The 23,315-nt window shown below is 44.0% G+C and overlaps 5 protein-coding genes across 5 annotated transcripts; 1 reads left to right on the forward strand and 4 right to left on the reverse strand.

Moving 5' to 3' along the window:
- Positions 1 to 388: 388 nt before the first annotated feature.
- LOC122613928 (bleomycin hydrolase) lies at positions 389 to 2,207 on the reverse strand. The gene is made up of 2 exons (XM_043788351.1): positions 1,459 to 2,207; positions 389 to 1,399 (listed from the first exon to the last, which is right to left on the reverse strand). The coding sequence occupies exons 1-2, from the start codon at positions 2,047 to 2,049 to the stop codon at positions 509 to 511; spliced, it is 1,482 nt and encodes a 493-aa protein (XP_043644286.1). The 5' UTR covers positions 2,050 to 2,207; the 3' UTR covers positions 389 to 508.
- Positions 2,208 to 2,815: 608 nt separating this feature from the next.
- LOC122613896 lies at positions 2,816 to 3,806 on the reverse strand. Its single transcript, XM_043788313.1, has 2 exons — positions 3,647 to 3,806; positions 2,816 to 3,547 (listed from the first exon to the last, which is right to left on the reverse strand). Exons 1-2 carry the CDS (start codon positions 3,780 to 3,782, stop codon positions 2,874 to 2,876), a joined length of 810 nt encoding a protein of 269 aa, XP_043644248.1. The 5' UTR covers positions 3,783 to 3,806; the 3' UTR covers positions 2,816 to 2,873.
- A 457-nt stretch (positions 3,807 to 4,263) lies between these two features.
- LOC122614427 lies at positions 4,264 to 4,876 on the reverse strand. Its single transcript, XM_043788989.1, has 2 exons — positions 4,761 to 4,876; positions 4,264 to 4,688 (listed from the first exon to the last, which is right to left on the reverse strand). The coding sequence occupies exons 1-2, from the start codon at positions 4,819 to 4,821 to the stop codon at positions 4,558 to 4,560; spliced, it is 192 nt and encodes a 63-aa protein (XP_043644924.1). The 5' UTR covers positions 4,822 to 4,876; the 3' UTR covers positions 4,264 to 4,557.
- Positions 4,877 to 8,902: 4,026 nt separating this feature from the next.
- Positions 8,903 to 9,985, forward strand: LOC122613804 (keratin, type I cytoskeletal 9). Its single transcript, XM_043788190.1, has one exon. The coding sequence runs from the start codon at positions 8,937 to 8,939 to the stop codon at positions 9,837 to 9,839; it is 903 nt and encodes a 300-aa protein (XP_043644125.1). The 5' UTR covers positions 8,903 to 8,936; the 3' UTR covers positions 9,840 to 9,985.
- A 1,470-nt stretch (positions 9,986 to 11,455) lies between these two features.
- LOC122614549 (gram-negative bacteria-binding protein 3) lies at positions 11,456 to 11,958 on the reverse strand. The gene has a single exon (XM_043789112.1). The coding sequence runs from the start codon at positions 11,944 to 11,946 to the stop codon at positions 11,488 to 11,490; it is 459 nt and encodes a 152-aa protein (XP_043645047.1). The 5' UTR covers positions 11,947 to 11,958; the 3' UTR covers positions 11,456 to 11,487.
- Positions 11,959 to 23,315: the final 11,357 nt, after the last annotated feature.

Here is a 23,315-nt window from a genome sequence, read left to right on the forward strand (position 1 = left end):
AATGCCTAATTAGACATGCCGGGCACGTAGCAGCGATTCCCGAAAAAACTTAGTGAAGGTCGCGCCTCGGTGACGATGACAACAACTGCCACAAAGGACACAACGTTGCGGGATTTTCAAGTAATTTCATTCAAGCGATTGGCGGCGGGCACTAGAGTCTACAGGAAACTCAAAATTGGGACACTTTAAAAGTGCTCGTAGTCAATTGTTCACTACTTATGTTAATTTAGCGTGTACTACAACTATTTTCAATATATTTAGCAACAAAATCCAAGCGTGCATGAAGAGTTATAATTTCAGCTGGAATGTTGAAAAGCTTTTAAGTTTGAGTATAAGAAATGTTATAAATAACTATCAAATAATTAAAACAGGGACTGTTTTGTTTAAGTCGAATGTATTTGTATGTAAATTGAAATATAAAAGTTGTTTGTGTTTATTAAATATAAGCTAATGGGCAGTTAGTGCCGCACTTTTAATAAAAGAAATGTTTTTGGTTTCGAGCAATGTTTTAATTAAGTAATGCGCCCATGGGATCCCAGGCGGGCACTTCCTTCCATTTGGATATCCTTGCGGCGTGTAAGACACCCGGTGGGACAAATTTTTCGTGGACCACAATCTCGAAGGCGTACTCCCTTAGCCATTCGGCGTCCAATTTGTTACCCAGGCTTTTGGCCGATTTCTTTTTCAATGCCTGCGCCGTATCCTTTTCGTCCTTGTCCTGCTCAGTAAGACTCCCGGTGGATGAGGACTCGCCCACTACAGTGGCATTTATGGTGCGAAACTGTAGCGGCTGTTTCATGGCATCCAATCCAACAGATATGAGCAGCAGGGCTGCATCCCGTCGGGATTCCTTGTACTTAAGTCGCTCCGCTTTGGTGAGGGACTCACCCACTTGGAAGCCAAATAACAAATCAAACTTATGGGATCTCAGACTGAATGCAGCGGACTTCGAACTGATGGCCCGGCGAAGGTCGCAGGCCAGCCAAACGGGCTTATCGCCCACCAGCGAGTCCACTATGATCGGCATTATAACGTCCATGGATTGGTTGTTATACCTATGCGGTTCTCCGCCCATCATATTCGAGCTGTGGCTGACCTGGTAGTTGCTCTGGTAGCTGGATGACGTTCGCGGATCGTGACCCAGACAGACAAAGGCATCTAGGTTCACAGTGCACGCCACCATGACCTCGTAGAAATGTACGGCTGTCAAGTCGTTCAGGCATTGGTAGCGCTTCTTGTGGTCGTAGAAGGACCAGTTGAAAACCTTGGGGGGTTCACCCAGGCAAATGCATATTACGTTGAAGAGATGCGGAATCATTTCCTGAATGAGATCGGGAAGATGGCAGCCATTGCCATTGAAGGTGAACTGGGCATGCAGCATGCTGGCATATTCACGGAGCTGTCAGCAAGGGAAATATACATAGTATATCATAGATCAGTAGAATCCCAAGTACCCACCTTACTCTTCAGTATGAGGTTCATTTTCTGAGTTCGCTGAGTGGAGAGGTAGCACTTCTTGGGCATAACGCCGTGTTTCTTGACCAGATTAACGAACATCTGCCAGTTGCCGCCGTCTGGAACGGCGTTCTTCATGAAATTGCGAAAGCAGCGCCCATCCAGCGGTTCGCAACGCATCAGCAGATCGGCCACCGTCCACAGGAAGTAGTTGCATCGCTCCAGCTTGTGCCAGAAGAACAAATGTGCGGCGGAGAGTTCAAAGTCCAGCGGAAGCGGCATCTTCCTATCCATCTCCTGCCGCAGCAGGTCCAGACCCGTGCAAATCCAGCCAGGACCTCCGCTGGTGGCCTTGCCCTGTGGCCCGATCTCTTGCCACGATTTCACACCCGTGGGTGCGGAGCACAAGTCCGCCTCGGAGCGCAGGGACACGGCGATGGGATCCCGGGCGGTGCACACATTCTGGGCCAGACGATTCAGCGAAGACTCATAGAAGGCAGCGCACCAGGCGGACCACTGCGGTTCGGTCAGCGAAAAGCTCATTTTCGTCTCTTGAGCAGCGATCTTATTTCGAGTATCGCCGGTGGTTGGCATTAGAGAACGCAGAAATAGACACTGTAAATTTAGACCTATCTTCTGGTCCGAATTCTTTTCGTCTATTTATCGCAATGAGTTTTTATAGAAAGTCAATTGTCCATTGAGTTTGTTAATATAACGAGCTTATTAAATGTATATCTGTCTGCAAACATGACAAGTTTTTCAAGGCGTGTGCGTCACATTTTGTGTTCTAGAAAGTTGCCCGAAACTTTTTCTATGAATTTACAATTCGCATTAAAAATACTCGATGAGCAAAAAGTTCATTCCGCCAGCCGTAATTTAATTAAGAGCATTTTTCGGAAATAGATGCAATCAGTCGATTTGTGGCGGTCAAAAGATCAGGCCACCAATTAGGAATTTATTAAGTTAGCTTAGGGTAAACCCACAAATTGTATGATAACTCGCTGGTTCGTATTTACTGAGGTTCGTTGGGAAATTCCCCCTTTTGAATACCAAGAACTGTTCATAAACAGCGCCGCTAGCTCGGTAATTGTATTCCAATGGCCACACGCCCTCAGAAACCATCTCGATTTAGCAGCCTCTAAGCTGCCGATACGGTGAGTTTCCCGCTAATCAATCACATAACCGACGCGGGGCGGCATTTCCCGGTAATTGACCCAGCCACCCACGCAATTGTGGCCCCGGGTGGGTCAAATGGGAAGATTATGCCCAGAAACCCCTTCATGTCTGGTCTCCCCTTGGATTACACTCCAGAGCAGTAGCTTCTAGAACATCTTAGCTGGTAAGCAAACATAGATTCGAATTAAAGTCAAGGCAATTGCTGCAAATACGCTTTATTACGAGCGACTCGTGTGCGATTACTAGTACATAACTGGGCGTATGGAATCCTGGATACTTCTGTAAACGTCCTCCATGGTTTTCTGGATACTCTCCTGGATCTCTTGTTGGATACGGTGGCCATAGTTCTTTACCTCCGCCTCCAGTTTATCCCGATTGTTAAAGGATTCGCGATCGCCCACGAAGATGCGATCACCTATCTTGGCAATCACCGTATGATCAACCAGTTCGACGACTATATCCCCATTGGAGTACTCCACCTGCGCGGTTTGTCCGCTGAAGGGGACAGTTTCCTTGTCGTAAACACCGGCTGCTTTTGGGTGGAATACGTACACCTGTCCGTGATCGTTCAGCTCAATGGCTCCATTTACGACCCTTACACTACGTCCATCACCGGTGATGAAAGTGTCCTTATTCGCATCTCCAACGATGAAGCCCTGTCCACCGTTGCGATATACGCTGGATCCCGAGCCACCGTTGATGATAATGTTGTTATGATGTCCACCGGTGCCATATTCCCCCGAGATGTCTTCCTCACTGGAGGCGCCGCCGTTGACGATCATGCTCCGGCCATTGGATCCAATCAAAACCATTCTGCCATCGGGTCGCCGAAAGATTTGCCCAGCTCCGCTGGACAGGATGGTGTTGCCATTGTTCTGAAGAATCGTTCGGTCCCCATTTCGCAGTATAGTTCCAGCTATGAAATCATAACAATTAGTATGATTGGTATAAATGGATTAGTCTTATATATTTGCATAGCTTAACTTCCGTTTCAGTTGTATTTATATACACTTACCGCTAGACAGAGAGGCGATGCCGGCCAGCAGGCCCAGTAGAATCCAAGCTCCAGTGTTCGAGGGCATTTTGCAATGACTATGCCAATGCCAAGTGTAGTCCAACCTTTTATACTTTCCCACCAAATATCGGCTCATCGCGTCGAAGTCGTTCCATATATTCTATGAGATCGGTTCTCACTGACAGTGCTCTCTCGCAATAGCAGATAAGGCGGAGAGGTCAGCGGTTAACAAACCGGGAATTGCCACCGACGGCTTGGGTTTGTTTACTTGCGGTTGTGCACAGAGGCACTTAGTCACCTCGTCACCGGCTTGCCAATTTGCTCCCGATTTAGACGGATCGAGAGAGTGTCAAGTGTGGCAAAGCGAGATGGCGTTTTAGCCAGGCCAAAAGTACGCGTTTTCGCCATCTAAACTGGACAGTTGGGCGCGGTGCAATTTGCAATGTACTGCAAAAAATTCGTATAAGGCACGTTTTACATTTCTTATGACGGTCAGGCCACAGAATTGAAAAATTCCCACAAAACTGGTTTTCATACTTATCAATAAAACCGAAAGCTTATCAGCTTTGTAGACTCTATTACACAAACTATACTTAAATAATAATTTACTTTTATTATGTATTTTTATATATTTATTATTCAAGGCTTTTAATCTCGTGGAATAATTTTGGGTATATAATAAAGTGTAAGTTCTTCTTTATATGTCATAGACACACATGTAGGTATACAACTGAAGCGACTATATTTAATTGACTGTGACAATGAATGAAGTATTTGCATAAAAGTTGAGTACGGTTCGGCGGAAAACAATTGCAATGCAAAATAGTTGTAAAATTATTCATATAATTTACAATTTACTGTAAAGTGCAGCTAGACTTGGCTGTGGTCACGCCTCTACCACTAGGTTTCAATCAGTAACGCCAATTGCCGGTCTTTTTCGAATAGATGACTATATTGTCAGTGGAATCTCCGCCATTCCAGGCGGGTCCGCCGTGGGGTCCAGAATTCGAGGCAGGTCCCCATTTGTATGGCATGCCATGCACTTTACATGTAACAAATGTGGGGTTATAAAAATAGATAAAGACATAGATATAGATATAGAAACGCAACTCACCGCTGAGAAAGGCGAAGCAGAGCCAGAGCAAGAGCAGCCAGAGTTGTTGACAGAGGTACATGGTCAAGCCGAGGAGTTCCAATGATGGGGCTCTACATGGACACACTTGTTTTATACGGCTCCAATAGCCAAGTAGCGCTCTATCTCGTATCTCTTGGATTGCTTCAGTCTCTCGCTCTCTCTACCTTTCTCTTTGGCATGCTCAGTATCTTTATCTGTGCATGTTTGGATACGTGGAGGGGTTCGATAATGGCTTAAGCTCTAGCGGCTTATGCATAATGCAATTTTCTGTTCTTTGCACTCTTTTAATTCTCATTGAAACCATCGTGCCACCACTGTCAAGTACACTGCGAGAAATTTGTCGTTAAGTACCGCGAGCTGGTAGGAAAAGTGAGCAGGAAAACATTCTTATCTCAGTTGTTTTTCACATCTTAATGTTGGAAAAAATGTTTATTATATTATACAAAAATATTTTTAGCAGTAAGTGTTTTATTCTACAATGCCCAACCTTATTTTGCATATACTTTAAAAGGTTAGATCAAGTTAAGTTATGCAACTAATTAAGGCATTAGGTAGATATTTATTTGAGTGTAGACGCACAATAGTCGGGCAATTAAGAAGTTTCGCCATGTGGCTACGTTTCTAATTATTTTCAATTGAATTGCTTTGCTATACGTACAACTTTTTCCATTGCTACTGCCATTAAACATATCGTGAAACTGCTCGGTGCCACCTCGAATCCCCGGCCATTGACATTATCCAATGTCCCCCCGGCGTCGAGTGGGTTTATCGTGGATGAGTGGGTGTACTCAGGGAGTGTATATGTAGCTATCTAAGCTGCAGTGCATCGGGAAAAGTTGAGCTCTCGCCGAGCCAAGTTTCACAATAAAAATTAAACAGGTACTGCGTTGTTTGTTAATGACAAGCGCTTCGTTGTTGCTGCTTTGTTCGAGTGGCCATGGATTTGGATTAGTTGGCAAAGTGGAGTGATGGTGGAGTCACTTTGCTGAAATGCAGCAATTGTAAAGTGGGAAATAAAATGCGATTGCAAAAAGTTCGTCCATCACTGGGAACAACTGAAGTAGTGAGCACAGACAATTATTTCAGTTCCTTAACAAATTATGGTTCTGTCAAATAATTATTTTATAAATAGATAAAAGTACATAAATACGCCTAAGCCCTTCGGGTTTTTAAAGTAATCAAGATACATCGTACCTTTCCTTAGTGGCATTTTCCAACACGCTGGGACTGTAATTGAATTCGGGCTCTCAAGTGCAGGCTAAGAAGCTTAATTTAACCTGAATGTGTTGCTCTGGCTTTTATTGCCACCTACGCCCGTTCTTTATTCAATTTCAATTTATGTGCGACTTACTCGCACATTAGCCCAACTGCAAAACCGAGATCAGAAATGTACCTAAACGCCAGCAAGATAAACGACTTGGAGTCTGAAATACGGCTAGTACTATGTAGTATGCTGTCCCATGGATGTCGGTTTCCATTTTCGGGCTTTCACCCGGGGGATTCCCCTGCAATCTGCGCCTGGTCAAAGGCAAATGTGTGTCCGTTGTGGGAATGCTGTTGCTGCTGCTGCTGCTGCAGTGCGAATCGAATCGAATCGCATCGCATTGAATCGATTTGATTTTCCAATCAATTAAACTTTATATAAATTGCGTCTGCGATGCTAAATATAACAACAATTGCACAGCGTTAGCAGCGCCAGCAACAGCAAACATTTCCACAAAGCACAAATAGAAAATAGCACTAGAGGTATTTGTTCGCTCATTCTGTTAGTCGCCCCCTCTCTTTCCCTCCTCAGTCTAGCGCTCTCTGTCTAACCCACTAATGCGCTCTCTGTCACTCCTCAATGTCTCTATCAACGGCTGACTGCACAATCACAAAAAAGTGTGTTCACTGGGTGATCCCGAATGCACTGAAATTAATCTTGTATATTAATAATGTAATTTATTAAAATGAATAAAATTAAATGAATATTTATTAAAGATACATATGTAAATGGGTTCTTGGTTTATGAAGAATGTTAATAATAATGATCCTTCTGTAATGTGATATTTAGTTTAGTTATTGCAGATACAATAAGATAAGAGAGACAGTAAAATATCAGTTCGTATCTATAGTTTCTCGCAGTGTACATCTGCCAGTGGGTGGGAAGAGGTTTGCTAACTATCGCTGGCGGATGAGTCAGGTTAGGGGACACTGCATTTTGCACGACTTTGACTGCATTTTCGCATTTGGCAAATGTTTTGTGTGCGATTTTGAAATGCAGACGACGATGTTGGGCTGCTGCAGATGACTTGCGACGTGAGCCATTGTTAGAACGGTGTTAGACGAAGTAGGGGAACTGGGGGGCTAGGGAAGCTAAAGACACGGAAAGTGCATTTGATCAATCAAAAATGGAAGCCATCTGCAGTTTAAAGAACTCGCACCAAGACCGTTGGGTGACCAGCTAACGAACACAATTAGCCTAATAAGTAAACAACAACTTGGGGCAAAGTGGGCCTCTGCGAAGCGACATTAATTCAATTATTGGGCGAGCTTTATAGGCATTACCTGCAAAAGGGGAGGAAGAGCATTCATTAATGCTAATTGAGTACACAGCCCACGAATATGTACTTATACATACATATACATGTATATTTGTTATGATCCAGGACAACAACACACGACTGTTTTCAACTCCCATCAAATTACATTCTGAAGATGCAAATTTATTTACACGCTACCTAATTTGGTTGTTTGCTGATAGAGAGAGTTGAGAGTTGAGAGGAAGCTTTAAGGCAATCTGCTCAATCATTTTGAACCAATAAACTAATAAATTAGTTTCTAATTTGATGGTAGCCAATAATAGTTTGCTGTTTATCAGAGATTTGGCCAGCTTAGATTAAGTAGTGCAGACGTCGCAGGAATTGAATTGATGAATTGATTGTACGGGATCAATGCAGGCGTTATATAAATTTATACAATTTTATACAGTTTAATTGGGTATAAATAGCAATCAAAAACATTCCACTAAATGCGAATCACCTTAATTGTGAAACAAATTTTGTTTCCAATTTAAAGCTCGTACTTTCTATGTATTTGGTTTCTTTTCCACAGAGCTGTATGCAAAATGGTATTTTCCGAATTGAATAAATTTGCTTTACGCTGGTAAAACATCATCGACAAGGGCCTGAAAAAGTTATGCAATTCTTCTCCATTTTGCTCAATTTTTTATTCCTTCCAGGACATTTTGCACTTGGACTAATTTCAAAGAGTCATATATCAGCTCCTCCCCAGCCCCAAACTCACGCGGAAAAACCCTCCCGGAAAATTCTACTCTCTCCTCCTGTGAAAAGACACCTGTAGACTGGCAGCTTCCCCAATTCACCGCCCACTCACCCCTTTTGCACGCGGAAAAACCTGACAAATGTGCGTCAAGTTACTGGCAACTTATTTTCCACGGCCACGCCCCCCGCGTCCGCCCACAGTTTGAACCGAAGTTGAGCAAAAATATTTAACTTGGTGGCAGCGGAATCTTTTATAATTAATTTGCCACTCTGCCGGCTTTTTTACTCCCGAGTTTCTCGTCCAGCAGCGGAAAACCTTTTCGCTTAGAGTTGGGCGGCGGCTTCATATTTTACCCATTAGATGACGCCCGCATTTTCCTGAAATAGTTTCAACGCGAACACGTTCGCTGTCTTTAAGTTTCCTGATTGCGATTTATGGGGGTCGGCGCCTGAAATGAAACACACACTTGCGAGGAATCACCAAATGGCTTAAGTCCTCAGGTAAGGCTTGTTTATGTGGACACCTATAGGTGAAAGGTTACTTCACAATGATGGTTGGTTCACAAAACCAGTATAAATGAATTTGAAAGTCTATTCTATATTTTCTAAAAGTTCTCTACTTTTTAACAAAAAACATGCAAGACAGTGTACTTGACTTTTAAAGATGATTTTGTGACGTCGGAGAGCAAAAGCTCACGTGAAGCTTCCAAACTGATAAGTATTCTCTGAAGTCATTTACTGATTGATGGGTTATCTGATTCATTGAGTTGTTTGCTAAGCCTTGTTTGCATAGTTCTGTTTATTTTCGGTTTCGGTTTTTATTTTTGCTGACTGATCGTAGAAAAAGCCCAAATCGTTTGGGAAGATCAGTCATCTGTTTGCGCGCTTAACAATGAGGTCGTTTTTGCTGGTGATTCTGCTGTCGTTTAAAGCAAGTTTGGCACAACTCGTTTACAGGGACTATAGCTCACAAATTGGTGGATTTTTGTATGGACAAATGGGACTGATGGCTGTTGGAAGGCCAGCAGGTCCATTCGAGAGTACTGGTCAACGAGGTGGATTAATTTCTGGAGTCGATACCGGAGGTCCCTTTGGATTGGTTGCTACCAATCAAGAAGAAGGACTCATTTCTGGAGGAAGCAGTGGAGGACCCTTTGGCCAAACTGGTAGCTCATTTGGAGCTCATGGAGGACTAATTTCAGGTGCCAACAGTGGAGGTCTTTTTAACAGCAACCAAGGGAGATATGGTCTGATCAGCTCCGGTCAAACTGGGGGTCCATTTGCCAGTGATCAAGGAGGTTTAATTTCCGGAGCAAATTCTGGAGGCCCTTTTGGAAGTGGACCACTGTATGGCACTGGAGGACTAATTTCAAGTGCCAACAGTGGAGGTCCTTTTAACAGCAACCAACGGAGCTATGGATTGATCAGCTCCGATAAAACTGGAGGACCATTTGCCAGTGATCACCAAGGAGGTTTAATTTCTGGAGCAAATTCTGGAGGCCCTTTTGGACGTGGACCACTGTATGGCACTGGAGAACTAGTTTCAGGTGCCAACAGTGGAGGTCCTTTAAATACGAATCAAGGAAGCTATGGCGGTGGTCTAACCAGTGGCCGTGATTCTGATGAAGAACTGATTTCTGGAGGAAACAGCGGAGGTCCCTTGGAGAACACAGAACCGACAAACGATCACAGTGAAGGCGGTCTAATCGAAGGGGGTAAGAAAGGTGGTCCGCTGCTCCAACATCAAGGAGGATTAGTTTCTGGAGGCATCGGTGGAGTCCTTGGAACAAGCTGAAAGTGGAAAACCAGCCCTAACTAAAATCAAATAGAATTCATAAGTCGCCCAAGTCATTTAGTTTAATACGACGTCTTCCACTTGTCTTTTATCAATAAAATTTCAATAATGCTTAAATGCCACCAGCATCAGCAGCTTAAGTAGTACATTAAGTGCTCTCCACCTGGGGCTCTTAAAAGAGTGTGTGTCAGTTTGCAGCGGCATTTAATGTACATATGTATACGAGTATATTTTTTTTTTTCCCCACTTGGCGCATTAAGTTGTCGTCACAAGTCATTTTAGCGCCTTTAGCGCCTGACAGCGTCACTTAGTTCGCTACCTTCGTGCCTTCATGCCACACATAAATGCACACAAGTCCACCTGGATATATATATATGCCATATATATATATATATATATACCTATTTACATGCATATACTCGTATATACCTGTGTGTGATTGCAAAAAAGTGGAATAGCTTTATGAGCACCGCGCCGCATAAATGCTTAATGCACTGCAAATGAGTTGTGACAAATGGCCTGACCAGGCATAAAATGATATATTTACCATTCCATTTGCCAGTACTTTAGCCAGCTCCCAAGTACCCCACCTAAATGGCCACATAAAATAATTTTCTAATTCCTCGAGATCTGTTAGCACTCAACTTTCTCGCCTGAAAGCGGTCAGCGAGCCAGGTCAAGCGCAAGGCAGGCTAAGCCAACACAAAACAGTCGGCAAACAGGAGCGGATCGAGGATATGGTTAACATCTTTAAAAAGTACAGGACTGGTTTCAGAAATACACCTACTTTACAGGAAGGCAAAACAGTCTGCTTCGTTAAGTATGAATAATTATATAGTGTACTTATTTAGTACTATTGGTGCTATAAAGGCAACTTGATAGAAGGAACACTATAGACTTACTTCTGGCCCATTTCAAGTCGATTAAATCACACCTATGTATCTTCAACTTAAAAATAAAAACCTTTCGGCACACGCAGCATCGAAAACTTCCAAATAACTACAAGCTCAACTGGAACTGAGATGGCGAAAAGTTTTATCTGCTTGCTGTTGGCCTCGAGGGAAAGTTAAATGGTCCAAGTGCAACCTTTTATGCAGTTGCTCATCGACGTGAGGGAACCGAACCACCAGCCAGTTTGGTTTCATACCTGGCCGAATCCTTGTAGCATTTTTTGCGGTATCCTAGGGACACTTTTTTGGGTGTTACTCCTTAAACACGCTTGATGAACGGGGCAGGGGAAGTTTTCAGTATGATTTATACGATCCGGATACTTACTTGCGTATCTGTGACAAAGTGTTTCTTTGATTTATACGCTTAATGGGTGGAAACAAAACTATGCAATGGAAATACACTGTTGCTGCATAAAATTTTTCAATCAATTCATTACAATACAAGAAAAATAAAACTGACTGGCTGTTTTGAATCAAATAGTATATATTATATTAGAAATTTAATAGATTACTAAATGCAAAGCTGATATTTTTGTGTTTTGATATAAGATATTCATAAGTTAAGCAGCGAGTTCAGTTCTCAATCAAAATACTATACAAAAACGTGATTTGAAAGTTTCTGTTTGTTGATTTTTTGGAATGCTAGTGACTGGTGGTCGAACGTTATAAAATAATAAACACCTTTATTCAAGCATAGTTCATTGTACAAATATATTGATCGTGTTATGGCCGTTGGCCACAATCGGCTGGCGACCGCCGTTGGAGCCGTTGACATCGATTCTCTGGGAATCCCCCTGCCCGACCACATGCCTCTGGTTGTAGTTGTGGTAGTCGACGCCGTTGTACCGCGCCGTTGTCCAGTAGTACAGAACATCTCCGGGCTGGAGTCGCTGGTTCCGGTTGCGATATGTCCAGCGTCCATTTCGAGAGCTCACCACATCGGCGGCCCAGGTCTGATCGGTGAGGTCGTCCATTTCCTCGTTGACCTTGCCGTGGAAGGCGAATAGCGATAGGCCCGGCTCGTCGGGAATGGAGACCTCGAAGCCCTTCGGTGAGTTGACCTTGACGCTGGCCTTGGGCACATCGTAGGATAGACAGCCGCCCGCGAAAATGGCGACTAGGAGCAGATACACTGGTAACTTTGGGATTTGCGACATGGCGATAGTAAGTTAGTAAGTGGATTTGTCGGCAACTGAGGCTGCAACACGGCTTTTGTAGTCCACCATCTAAAGCTTATCTCGTCTGGCTGAGACTTGTTTTTTGTTTTGGTTTTGCAAGCTGTGAATTTCCCGCCAGTGCATCCCCCCACACAGAACTAAAATTCTGACGCGTGCCTGAAAGTAAGCAATCAAAATATTTGCACAGCAATATTCATAAAAAACGAGACCGTCGTTTGTTGGGCGAAGAGCTTTCAGCTTTGTATAGCCATGAAATACGTTTTATTGGTATAAATTTTGAATTTCTAACAAAAGAGATGATACAATTGAAAAACGAACGAACTGCGGCTTGCAGCGAAAGTAATGGTAAATAGTTGTAAATAAAGACTTAATCAACTGGTTTTGATATGAATAGTATTTTGAGTATTTTAAGAAATTTAAGAGAATTCAGAATGCAACCACGCCCCATTCAAAACCACTTTGTTATCCACCCCAGCAATTCGCGAATTCGGCTGCGTGCCCCAAAATATGCAATACAAATATTTGCATAGCAATATTTCCCAAGAATGGAGCGGGTTGATAAAGAAGTGCTTTAATCTACAACCTCGCCACATGTGTGCGGTTTTCTTTGGGCCAACGACTCCTTTGTGCTCTCAGCTTACCGACCATATGCGAGTACATAAATATATGCAGATGATCCGCCCGCCTTGTTGGCCACCCGGCAATCCTGCGGCATTGTTGCCAGTCCTGTTTTACTTTCGGCTGCAAGTACGAGTATGCAAGTATGCAAGTACTTGCCGCTCACCTAACAGGCTCACTGGCTTGGCATCCTTCGTTGGCATTTGCGCTGCTGGCAAAGGAGGCAGAGGAGGCAGAGGAGGTCCTTCTAGTGGCAGATTCTTAGACAGTCAATTGCTGTCAGTGTCCCAAAGTCAGGACGCTATGTTAGCCATGTTGGGCTCTGGGCTTTAGGCCAGCAATATACTGCAGTGCTCAACGAACATTTACTAACTACGTTTGCGTTATTAGACAAAGTTTGGTAACTCATTTTGGGGTGTTATTTCAGTACTCACAACGCTTGAGCTTAACATAATTGTCACAAGTTAGTTTTACCTCAATTTGGAAATAATTTAGTGATTTTTAACAGTTTTTTTCCCAGCGCTAATGGGAATTTTGGTCATTTTGATGTGGTCTATCAGCAATTGGAGCCACTTCTCTGCGTTGTCCGGGAACGGACTTAAAGCGGCTTCTAGCGCAGGATCCCTAACCAGATGGTAGTTAATTCCTAATTGCCCTGCGATTTGTCAAACAAAATGACTCAGCTAACCAACCCGGACCACTGCTCTCGCCGGACTGACAATTGTCCCAGAAACAACATTAAAACACAAAAGCGCAATATCAACTTCTGCACACCGCCGCCCCGGAAAACAGTGGTCAAAACCAAAAAAAAATGTGGATGGTGATGAGGATGGGTTGGGGTCTAGAGGTTAGAGGTTGGGGGTTGGGGGTTGGGAAAACAAGCAAAGTCAAACCACAGCAAACCGAAACTAAATAGCCGAACATTTATACAAGCAATCTATCCCCGGAGCTGGCCGCTCAATCTATTCATTCAGTCATTCGGGCGTCCACTCACTCGCTCATTCGTTCATTCATTCAGAGCTGTCCATGTCCATCGCAATGCGGGTCGGGTCGCGATGCCGGGGTCATCTATCCTCCAAATGTTTGCTGATGTTGCGCCCAAGCGGCTGGCGCTGATTTATAAGCTGCATGCCGCTGACCACTTGATTGCGTATCTGTATCTCGTACTCTCGCTGCTCGCTCGTATCTATGTGTGTGTGTAATTTATTTACGTTAACACGCGCTAGATGGCCAAAACCATGGCAAACACCCGAAACCCGAAAATACCAAATGCCTGCAGAGGTGGAGGAATGAGGTATGAGGTAGAGCTAGTTGTTTGGGGCTGTGGATGAAGAGCAATTTTCATTTATTTTAAATGGCATAGAAAATTGCAAACTGACATTTTTCTGGCCCAAGTGCTCAGCTTCGGTTTTGGCCCTTTTCCATCTTTACCATCGGTTTCCCAATGGCTTTGTGCACACAGCCGGAAATCTGTGTAGTTGTGCAGTTGTTGGCAGTTAGATGCCGGGCCAGGTCCCAGACTGATTACCATGAAATTACATTGTTTCGCACTTAAAACATGCCGGCCAGTGTAAATGTGGGCCAAAAGCACACTCACACCCGTTTGGGGCTTAATTAAGTGGCCTGTTTTTATCTGTGGCAAACATTTCTTTACTCCCCCTCCCCAGGAAACCCAAAACCCAAAAACCATACGATGTCAATCTACACCAGCCCCCCAAACGGCATTGAATTTAATTGCTTGCATTTATTGTTAATTGATTTTATTTTTAGCAGTTTAGCATGGAGTGGTTTTTTCGGGCTGTCAGGTGCTTGGCTATTTATTCGGGCGTGATTTAATTTATTTGGTATTTGCCTAAATTGAATGAAAATTGATTTCAAACTTAATCAATTCTTTTTATTTTTTTTAGCAAACTGTCAATGTTGCGTGCCAAAAGCCAATGGCAAAAAAGGTAAAAAGGGATTGGCGCTGCAGGAATTCCATTCATCAGTTTGGCATAATTTAATCAGCGGGCTGATACAATATTTTTCTGAATAATTTGGTGTACATTGCTGAGAGCATGTAATGCTTTTTGTGATGGATCAACTTGTCGCAAATGCCGAATTTAATATTCGTAAAAGTTACCAATAAGCCTTTTTTATGCCCAGCACATATTCATGACTGTTTCCTCAAATGAATATTTCATATATATCACATTTGCACGTTTTCCACAGGGCATTATAATTAAGATCCCATGTTTGCTTTTCCACCTTTAAGGTACACCAAAATCATAATCCGAATGGTGGATGGATATGGATAGATAGATAACTGATTACTAATGATGTTAATAATAATTCTTAACATTTTCGCTTTTGTTACTTGCATGTTTAAGTTATAAGTGAACTATTTTCGGCTTTAAGTGCACTCAAAGTGAAAACATTATGTTTCTGAGGTTATCTCAATAGCTGCCCTTTGCTGTTCTCATTGGTTGCCATCGACACAGTCTTTGCTTATCCATCTCAATTTCCCATAATCAATTTTACTGAGCTCCTGCTCCGGCCAGAGCAAACACCTTAGCACTCCTTCGCTCAGGTTCGTGTGTTCGCATGTTCGTGTATATCTGGAGAGTAAGCAATAAGCCAAGCCAAGATCTATCCAAGCATACACCTGTCATAGCTCACACTTGCTACCCATCGGATGCTCCTTGCAATATATGTGTGTGCTCCCATTTCACGGACCACAACCACTTCGCATGTAGCTGCAGCTTTACACATAAGTTCAGTTGCTCAAACACGGGGACAGTTTCCCTTAGACATTCCCTTCTCAACACCACCCACCTCCCCCCATTTCCAAACACCACCCAAGCAGGGAAGGCTCCTTTTGCCATTGCGCACATATTTAAAGAGCAAACGTTTATCTAAGTTGTACCGTTGCGGTTTCCGTTGACATTCAAATGCGGAAGCACCTGTCGCCCAGCCGAGGAAACTCCAGTGACTGCGACTCGAAGATGTTCCACTCAGGACAGCACCGGGGTGGGGCAAGTTACTTGGGGCGTGGATCTGGCATCCACTTCCGATTTCACACGCACACGGGCATGGGCATGGGGGCATGAGTACTAGATATTGCGAGGGCGGTTCATCAAGTATTCGCTTTAATTAAGTGCTAGCTGCATTGTATAAAAAGTAAAAGATGTGGAGTTTCACTGTGGCATTTGAGGTATTTTATCTTGTATCTATATAGTATAAATTATGACATCGCAAAGGAAACAGCTATTGAATTCCAATGATTACAGCATTTCCATCATAACAACAAGCTGAATAGTTGCTTTCTTATATACCAAATCTGAGAAAAAAACCCCATTTACCCACTACTTCACCACAATTGAAACTCCTCGAGCCCATCTCGGAACTCCACGTTGTCGGATACTTACTCCGCTGGGCATACACTAGTATTAGTTTCCCCATATCCCTGTGGCGTTCCTGGTTGCGAACCCTTGAGGACTTTGCCACTTTGTAGTTGCTTTCGAATTCTCAAGTGTCGGCGTCGTTGGCGTCGTCAACTTTAAATGGTTTCGCTTACACCTCCAGCATGCCATTGAACAAATTAATTACTCGACAACTTTACCAGCGTTCCAGTGGCAGAGGCAGAGGCACCATTACCACAAGTAGTGGAATGCCTCGTCTCTGCCGCGGAATCCTTGCTTCCTTATGCTCAAGCGGCTGCTCATTAGAGTGCTGCATATTGTTAGAAAGTCGCCATCACCATCACTATCACCATCACCATCAGCAACACCATCAACCAGCATCCTCATCATCCTTCGCATCCTTGGCATCCCTAGCATCATCGCCATACCCAGGATGTGGGCCTGCAAAAAAGGGTGCACACGCATTTTCGATTGCTGAGCTCATTAATAATGAGCTCCACTGCGATCCTGGCCATGAATTCGTGCGCAATGTGAATTATGCCCCACGCCGGCCATTGGCCAACAAAGGAGCCAAAATGGGCATTATAACAGCGATGGCATGGGGCAGTCACGCAGTTTCATCGTCAGTTTGCAAGTGCACAATGCAATATAGAATAAAGACTAATATATAAACATATTGGGCGTGGCAGTTTTATGCGGTTTGTGGGCGTTAGAGTGGGCGTGGCAACATGAATCAACAAACTTGCGCTGCGTCTATGTCTCTGGAGTCCGTATGTTTAATCTCAACTTTCTAGCTTTTGTAGTTCCTGAGATCTCGACGTTCATACGGACAGACGGACAGACGGACGGACAGACGGACAGACGGACAGACGGACGGACAGACGGACGGACAGACGGACATGGCCAGATCGACTCGGCTACTGATCCTGATCAAGAATATATATACTTTATATGGTCGGAAACGCTTCCTTCTGCCTGTTACATACTTTTCAACGAATCTAGTATACCCTTTTACTCTACGAGTAACGGGTATAAATATATATACTTAAAACAAAATATCTAAGGATTATCTTTTATTTAGTTAGGCAAATTATATACCTAGTTCAAAGACTTTCAGATAGAGATATACTATATTCAGCATGATCTTTAGCTATTGATTTGATTTTGCAATTGCTAAGCTCAGATTCCATCTGAATCACGCTGTCAGCTCTGAAATTATTACAATGCAGCTGGCTAAATGGCCATACATTCTGTTTCTTGGCCGCTGCTATTTGAGTTCCCTGCTCCGATTTTGGCTGCACTCCCGCCGCTTCGCATAGCCGGAAATTGGAAAAGTGTTGCTTTATGCGCAGATAGAACGGCAGTTCGGTGAGTTCTGCAGGGGAATCTGTGGCTGCAACTTGCTGGGGAAGTCCTTTGGGCGCTTTATGCATGTGCCACCCGGTGGGGTTGCTCCGGAGTCCTGGCTATTGTTCTGGTTCTGGTCAGAAAAGAAGGGCTTGGCCAGGATGCGAATGCAGCTGGAGGACTGCTTAAAACCAGTGTGTATGTCGAGTGCTTAGCCATGTAGTGTGCATTCCCCACCTTTTTTTTTGTTTTGTTGGTAGTTGGTTTGTAGTAGTTATCCTGGAAAGCTGCTAATGGGGACCGTTGAGCATGCATGGCCGATGTGGTGCCACTTTTCAGCGGGATTGATTCGAGCGGAAAGACGAATTTAATATTTATGTAAACTCCATTTGGCCAATTGCGGTTCACGAAATTGTTGTGCGAGCTGTGCCGCATATTTGCCAGAAATGAATGTATCATTTTTCGGGGATCCTCGCATTTAACCATTAAAAGCATTTGGAATTATGGAGTTTCGCAGTCGTTTTTGTTGCCCAGCCAATCAATTGAATTTTATCCCCTTATTTTTTGTTTTTTTTCCGTTGGCCTCGATGATGAAAATCAGTCAAAATTTATATCTGCGGTGAGGGGGAAATTCACACAAACGCGACTCTTCATTTTGTTATTTTACAAATACGTAATTTTGTTTAGCGTAATTGCGGCTGCAATTGAAACCGAACTCTTGATTGGAGGGCACAGTGAACAGTGTACACATGAAATTCGCGTGTAGACGCCGAATGATTGTTGCAAATTTGATATTTGCGTTTTAATGAAGCCACTCACTCTTTTTTGTTTGGCCCATCGCTGATAAGCCGGGCAATTCGCAAAAGCCGATTCCATCATTCGATTGCATTCAAAATGAGATTTTTGGTTTTCAATTGTATCCGCGACGCCGGCAGAACCGAATCAGAGTTAATGAGCCGCCAGTAGACACACCCCCGTCCCTGTCCGTTTTCCAATAAAGCCCGAGTGCAAACAAGCTGGAAAAGGGCAACAAGCAACTGCAAACGGGCCAAGTTAATAAAAGTTCGCGACATGGCAGAGCGGCCAAGTTGAGTGTGCTGCATGTGAGGGTATGTGAAGTGGGTGTGTCTGCTGGGAAATTTATGAGAAAATGCGGAAACGCGCTAACTGCGCTGCCTTCGCAGCGATTTATTTAAATTATTTTAAGCAAAAAACTGGGAATGAAACTGGCTTATAAAGAACAATATATCGCTTTAATGCTTGTAAATGAGAGGTTATACCAACTTAAGGCTTAGAAGTGTTTAATGAAACTTACAAACTACTTACTTACAAATTATTCAGTTTCTCCTAAGTTAAAAACTAATGCATATTCCTTAATAAATGCATACTTAACATGATGGCCACTTTTCAGAACTTTACCTGGCTACTAGTTACACTTCCCTCCACATTGCCTACTCAAGCATCAGAAACTGTCCGACTTTTCATTTGAGGTGAAGAATGCAGCTTGCAGTTAGCATTTAAAGTTGGCGAACACTTTGCTGGGTTGGCCGCCATTTGACAGGTCAGTTAATTAAATTTCGGTTGCTCCGCTTGGCATATGGCATATTGTTGCACTTGGTCTTGCCCAATGCCGATGTCCTTTAACTCTTTGGGGTTTTTTTCATTGGGCCAATGTGACTGCAGTCGTGGCTTTCCTTCTTATCCGTGGTCTTTGCTCTCGTTTGTCTCATTCCATTGCGGCTTTCCCGATCATTGGTAATTTACGCTTCACCTGAACGAGACTCGGAAAAATTCCGCCTTTCTTGTATCTTTTTTCCACCTGCGGCTTTCCTCCCGACGGTGTTTTCCCCCCAACTGGTTGTTGTTGACTTTAAACTTGTGCCATAGGTGCGTGCTGGAGGCTAAGCTGCTTATCCTGCCTAGGGTGAAATGCGGTTAGGACTTCTGGTCCTTGGTCCTTGGTCTTGGTCTTGGTCTTTGACAGTGATTGGTGCCAGTGTTGGGGATTTATTTATCTTTTAAGAGCGTATTTATTGTCCCGCATTAAAGGTGGTCTTGAATGGAAAAAGTAGTACATATATGTATATGTATATAAAAAGGAAAGCCGAGACGGCAAATTCCGATTGCTTGAAGATGGGGGGGGGGAAAACTGGGCTCAGCTAGCCGATTGATCACTAGTTTTTGGCCTCATCATACATCTTCACTTTTCATTTGCTCAACTCAATGTGTGTGTGTGTGTGAGCAATCCTGGTCATTTGACACTTTCCCTTTGAGGGGCATGCAATTTATTTCACTTTTATCAGACATCAAGACATATTGATTTTTGTCTTTCCCGGGCGCCGAAAAACATTGCCAGCCAACTGAGGATAATCAGCTGGAGTCCACTGTCTATCGAAAAGGGAAAACAAAAAACGGGAAATCGGGAAAACGGTTGGATTGGCCATCTTATGAGGGTCATATGCCTATGCCTCTTGAACGTAATCAAAGTTGATTGATTACGTGAGCTCATCATCCGGTTGGTTGCTTGATGGCATGCTGGGGAACTGTCCTACTTACTAACCAAAATCGCAAAAAAACTGAATCTCGTTAATTTTTAATCATCTCTTTTTTCAGGCGCAAATTAGTTTTGACATTCTGTTTTGATGTGGGTGCCAAAATATATTAATTAATTCCCTCTGCTCAGGTAAATCCGCTTAGTAACTAGCCAATTTCCAAGAAGGCCCTTTGTCCCAAGTGTGTTTTGCTTATTTATTTCATAAGCTGCTTTGTGTTGCCTAAATGTTGGTCATCCATCCCAAAGGAAAGAAAAATACAATTAAACCCGGGTATTTGCTACCTAAAGAAGTGGGATGTTCCTATGCCTTTTGTTTTTGCTAAATTAAATTTTATAAGCACAATGATGAAATAAATGCACTTGACCTCAAAGCGAAAGCAATCAAAAAAAGGAAAGCAAAGCGCTCAGCTGCTGATGAAGACACTTTCTTCCGCCTTCAGCTACAATCATAAAGTGCAGGAAGGGATGCGAGGACGCAGGAATTTGCAGCGGGAATCCTTGGCATTCGTGGACGAGTGACAAACTAATTTCATTACGAGCAGCTGGCACCGACATGGACAGGACATTGTCCATGTCCCCATCCCCATACCCATTGCCCGAATCATTCCCAGCCCAATGAAATCCGGTCATAATGCTTGTAATAATAATCAACAGCCCCAGAGCCACGGGGTGAAAACCCAGAGCTGGCACCCAGTGCAACCCCGAAGATGATAAGTAGACACCGGGACCTGGACACGGACACGGACACTTGCAGCTTTGCGGATCTCCGGCTGGCCAAGGCAATTGCCATGGCAAAAATAGAACAATTTCACTAAAAATAAAAACAAAAGCCAGATAGCCAGATAGCTGGATAAGTGGGCCAGCAGCAGCGGATCGGTTGTGGGTTGGGGGGGTGGGGGGCGTTGAGAGGAGAGGGCGTGGCATGCTGGGTGTAATATGTGCACAAATTGAAAATAAAGTTTTGTAACAAAATGTCGCACCGGAAATGAAACTCGCAGCATGAGACTTGGCTTGCCATATCCCCCTCTCTCTCTTTCTATCTCTGGCTGTCTCTGTCTCTGTCTCTGTCTGCGGGAAAATGTGTAGCGAAGCGTGTAAACTGGATATAAAGCCAGAGACATTTGGAGGCGTGGTCGGAGGATTGGAGGACGAGGCAGTGGCATTGTTTGCCACTATTCCGGGGCCCCAAAGGACGAGAAGGAGGAGAAGGAGGAGGACGAACATCTCTGATTCCGCCTTGGTCTAGGCGCAGTCTGCGCCAGTTGAGCCTTTGCCATAATAAAAGATGACATTTTATAGCAGTCATAGCCATGTTAGCTGAGCGGGTAGCACGGATGCTCTCGGATTCTCCGTGGTTTTGGGCCTTTGGCCTAGTCGCCAGATGCCGGAGAAACCAGCAGCAGAAGGAGCAGCAGGAGCAGCAGAAGGAGCCGCCGTAGGCAAGTCGAAGACACAGCTGCAAAAGTACATAAACCCAGAAATGTCATGTTTATTTTCATTTCATAAGGAAATTGTCTGTCTATATAGTTTGGGCCGCAGCAGCACCTGGAAAAACTTTACCAATAAGGAGGCAAGAGGAGAAGTAGGTCTAGTGTTTTTTATGCGCACATAAAGTAGCGGCAAGCTGAACGATTTACGGCCAGGCAGCAAATTTATCGCCCATAATTAGCATATGAATTGGTTAAGTGCACCACAAATTGCACTTCAGTGTAGTGCACATGTGGCTGGAGCGGAAATAAAGCAGGCTCAAACCCATATTAAATTTAATTCGAGTCTGTTTTGTGGTCGATTTAATGACACTTGATGTGGGGTTAATCTTCGCAAGGAACTTTCTAAACGCACAGTCTACCAACAAGTTTGCAACTCGCTAATGGCTTAAAAATCGGGCACAAATTATACCCATTAAATATTCAAATTTCGCTAAACTTTGGCGAAGCACTTTGCCTTTGCCTTTGCCACTTTTGAGGGACGACTGCCACAGGTTGAGTCTTGGCACACACACGCTGTGTTTTGGGGAAAATACCCACTCATCTAATCGCATCGTTAACATCATCAGCAATTTCGCCACGTCACGGCCGCAACAATGGCCCAAAGCGGATGGCTGGAAGCCCCTTATTTCGGCTAACCATTTAATCATTTTGTCACACGTTGGCCAAACAAAACGGATGGGCTGCTCTGGTGGTGGGGAATTAAATTTTAGCATATGTCATAAGGGCTTAGCCATGATTTATACAGCGAAAGGCGGCCATCAAAAGCCATCGTGGTAGAGCTGGTAATAAAGGATATTAGGCAATGCCCCAGAGAACGAGGATACCAAATACCAAATACCAGATACCCGCTACTACCGATACCAGATACCATGGCCAATGTGAAACTAAACGATTCCGGGAAGCTCGAACAGCAGATGCAGCTACATCGGTGGGACAACATGACCATTACTCTTCCGGGGGTCGTGAAAGGAGAATCGCAACTGCTTCATATATCTTCATTATAGCAGCACTTGCACTGTGAAAAATCGCCCAGCAATGCCCTGGGAATTTGCCCCCTTTATCGCGACCAAATCTCGCAGTGTATTGTGATGGGGGGCAACCCATGGCAGCTCAGCTGTGCACAAATTCGCTTGTGTATAAATATTTATATATTGAAATGCAATGCGAATCGATGGGACTGGCGTTGAAAGCAGTGGAGTTTGAGTTTCAGTTTGAGTTTGAGTTCGAGTTCCAGTTCCAGTTGAATTTCAAGCAATGTGCCGCAATGCAATCGAGCTAGACGAAATTGAATTTGCAGCAAGTTGCTCAGGATTCGGCATCCGCACATCCACATCCACATTCGCATCCGGGTCCTCAGCACAGTTTGTCCTATTTGAGCATGCGAAAATGCGATTTGAGTCGTGGCCACCCGAGCTACCCAACCCAACCAAAGCCACCCATTCGCCTTTCACTTCCTGGGCTGAAAAAGTTTTCCATCGGTTGTTGTGCTGCCAGCAGCCTGCCTGCTGCCTGCCTGCCTGCCTGCCTGCCATTTTTCCCGGGTGGAAAACTAGGAGCCTGAGCTGTGACAAATCTTTATGCAATGTTGCATGTCCTCTGATTTGCCATGATGACATGCTGATGGAATAAGTAGAGGGACGGCAAACGGAACTAAAACTATGACTCTGCCACTGCCACTGCCACTCGCATACGAATCTGTAAATGTATCTGTATCTGCATCTGCATCTCTAACCGAATCCGTATCTCTATGCCATGTCTATCTGTCTGTGCCAGTGATTTGCTCGCTGAAGCGTTAAGCACAAAAATTGGTAATGGCTGTGGGTCTCCCGTTTTTGGCAATCATTGCGCAGGTTTTATATCTTTATGATGGTTTCTATCCCAGCTACGTTTTCGGTCCATATCCATTTGATATGTGGCCCATATACGATACAAAGCGTT

This window comes from Drosophila teissieri, chromosome 2R, assembly GCF_016746235.2.
Source record: "Drosophila teissieri strain GT53w chromosome 2R, Prin_Dtei_1.1, whole genome shotgun sequence".
Lineage (NCBI taxonomy): Eukaryota > Metazoa > Arthropoda > Insecta > Diptera > Drosophilidae > Drosophila > Drosophila teissieri.

Bases quoted from the DNA above. Each gene is read 5' to 3' on its own strand.
- LOC122613928 (XM_043788351.1), bottom strand. From the start codon at position 2,049: ATGCCAACCACCGGCGATACTCGAAATAAGATCGCTGCTCAAGAGACG. The intron at 1,400-1,458 runs GTGGGTACTTGG...CCTTGCTGACAG, and splicing joins ACCTCATACTGAAGAGTAAG to CTCCGTGAATATGCCAGCAT.
- LOC122613896 (XM_043788313.1), bottom strand. From the start codon at position 3,782: ATGAGCCGATATTTGGTGGGAAAGTATAAAAGGTTGGACTACACTTGG. The intron at 3,548-3,646 runs GTAAGTGTATAT...ATGATTTCATAG, and splicing joins CATCGCCTCTCTGTCTAGCG to CTGGAACTATACTGCGAAAT.
- LOC122614427 (XM_043788989.1), bottom strand. From the start codon at position 4,821: ATGTACCTCTGTCAACAACTCTGGCTGCTCTTGCTCTGGCTCTGCTTC. The intron at 4,689-4,760 runs GTGAGTTGCGTT...TTACATGTAAAG, and splicing joins CTGCTTCGCCTTTCTCAGCG to TGCATGGCATGCCATACAAA.
- LOC122613804 (XM_043788190.1), top strand. From the start codon at position 8,937: ATGAGGTCGTTTTTGCTGGTGATTCTGCTGTCGTTTAAAGCAAGTTTG.
- LOC122614549 (XM_043789112.1), bottom strand. From the start codon at position 11,946: ATGTCGCAAATCCCAAAGTTACCAGTGTATCTGCTCCTAGTCGCCATT.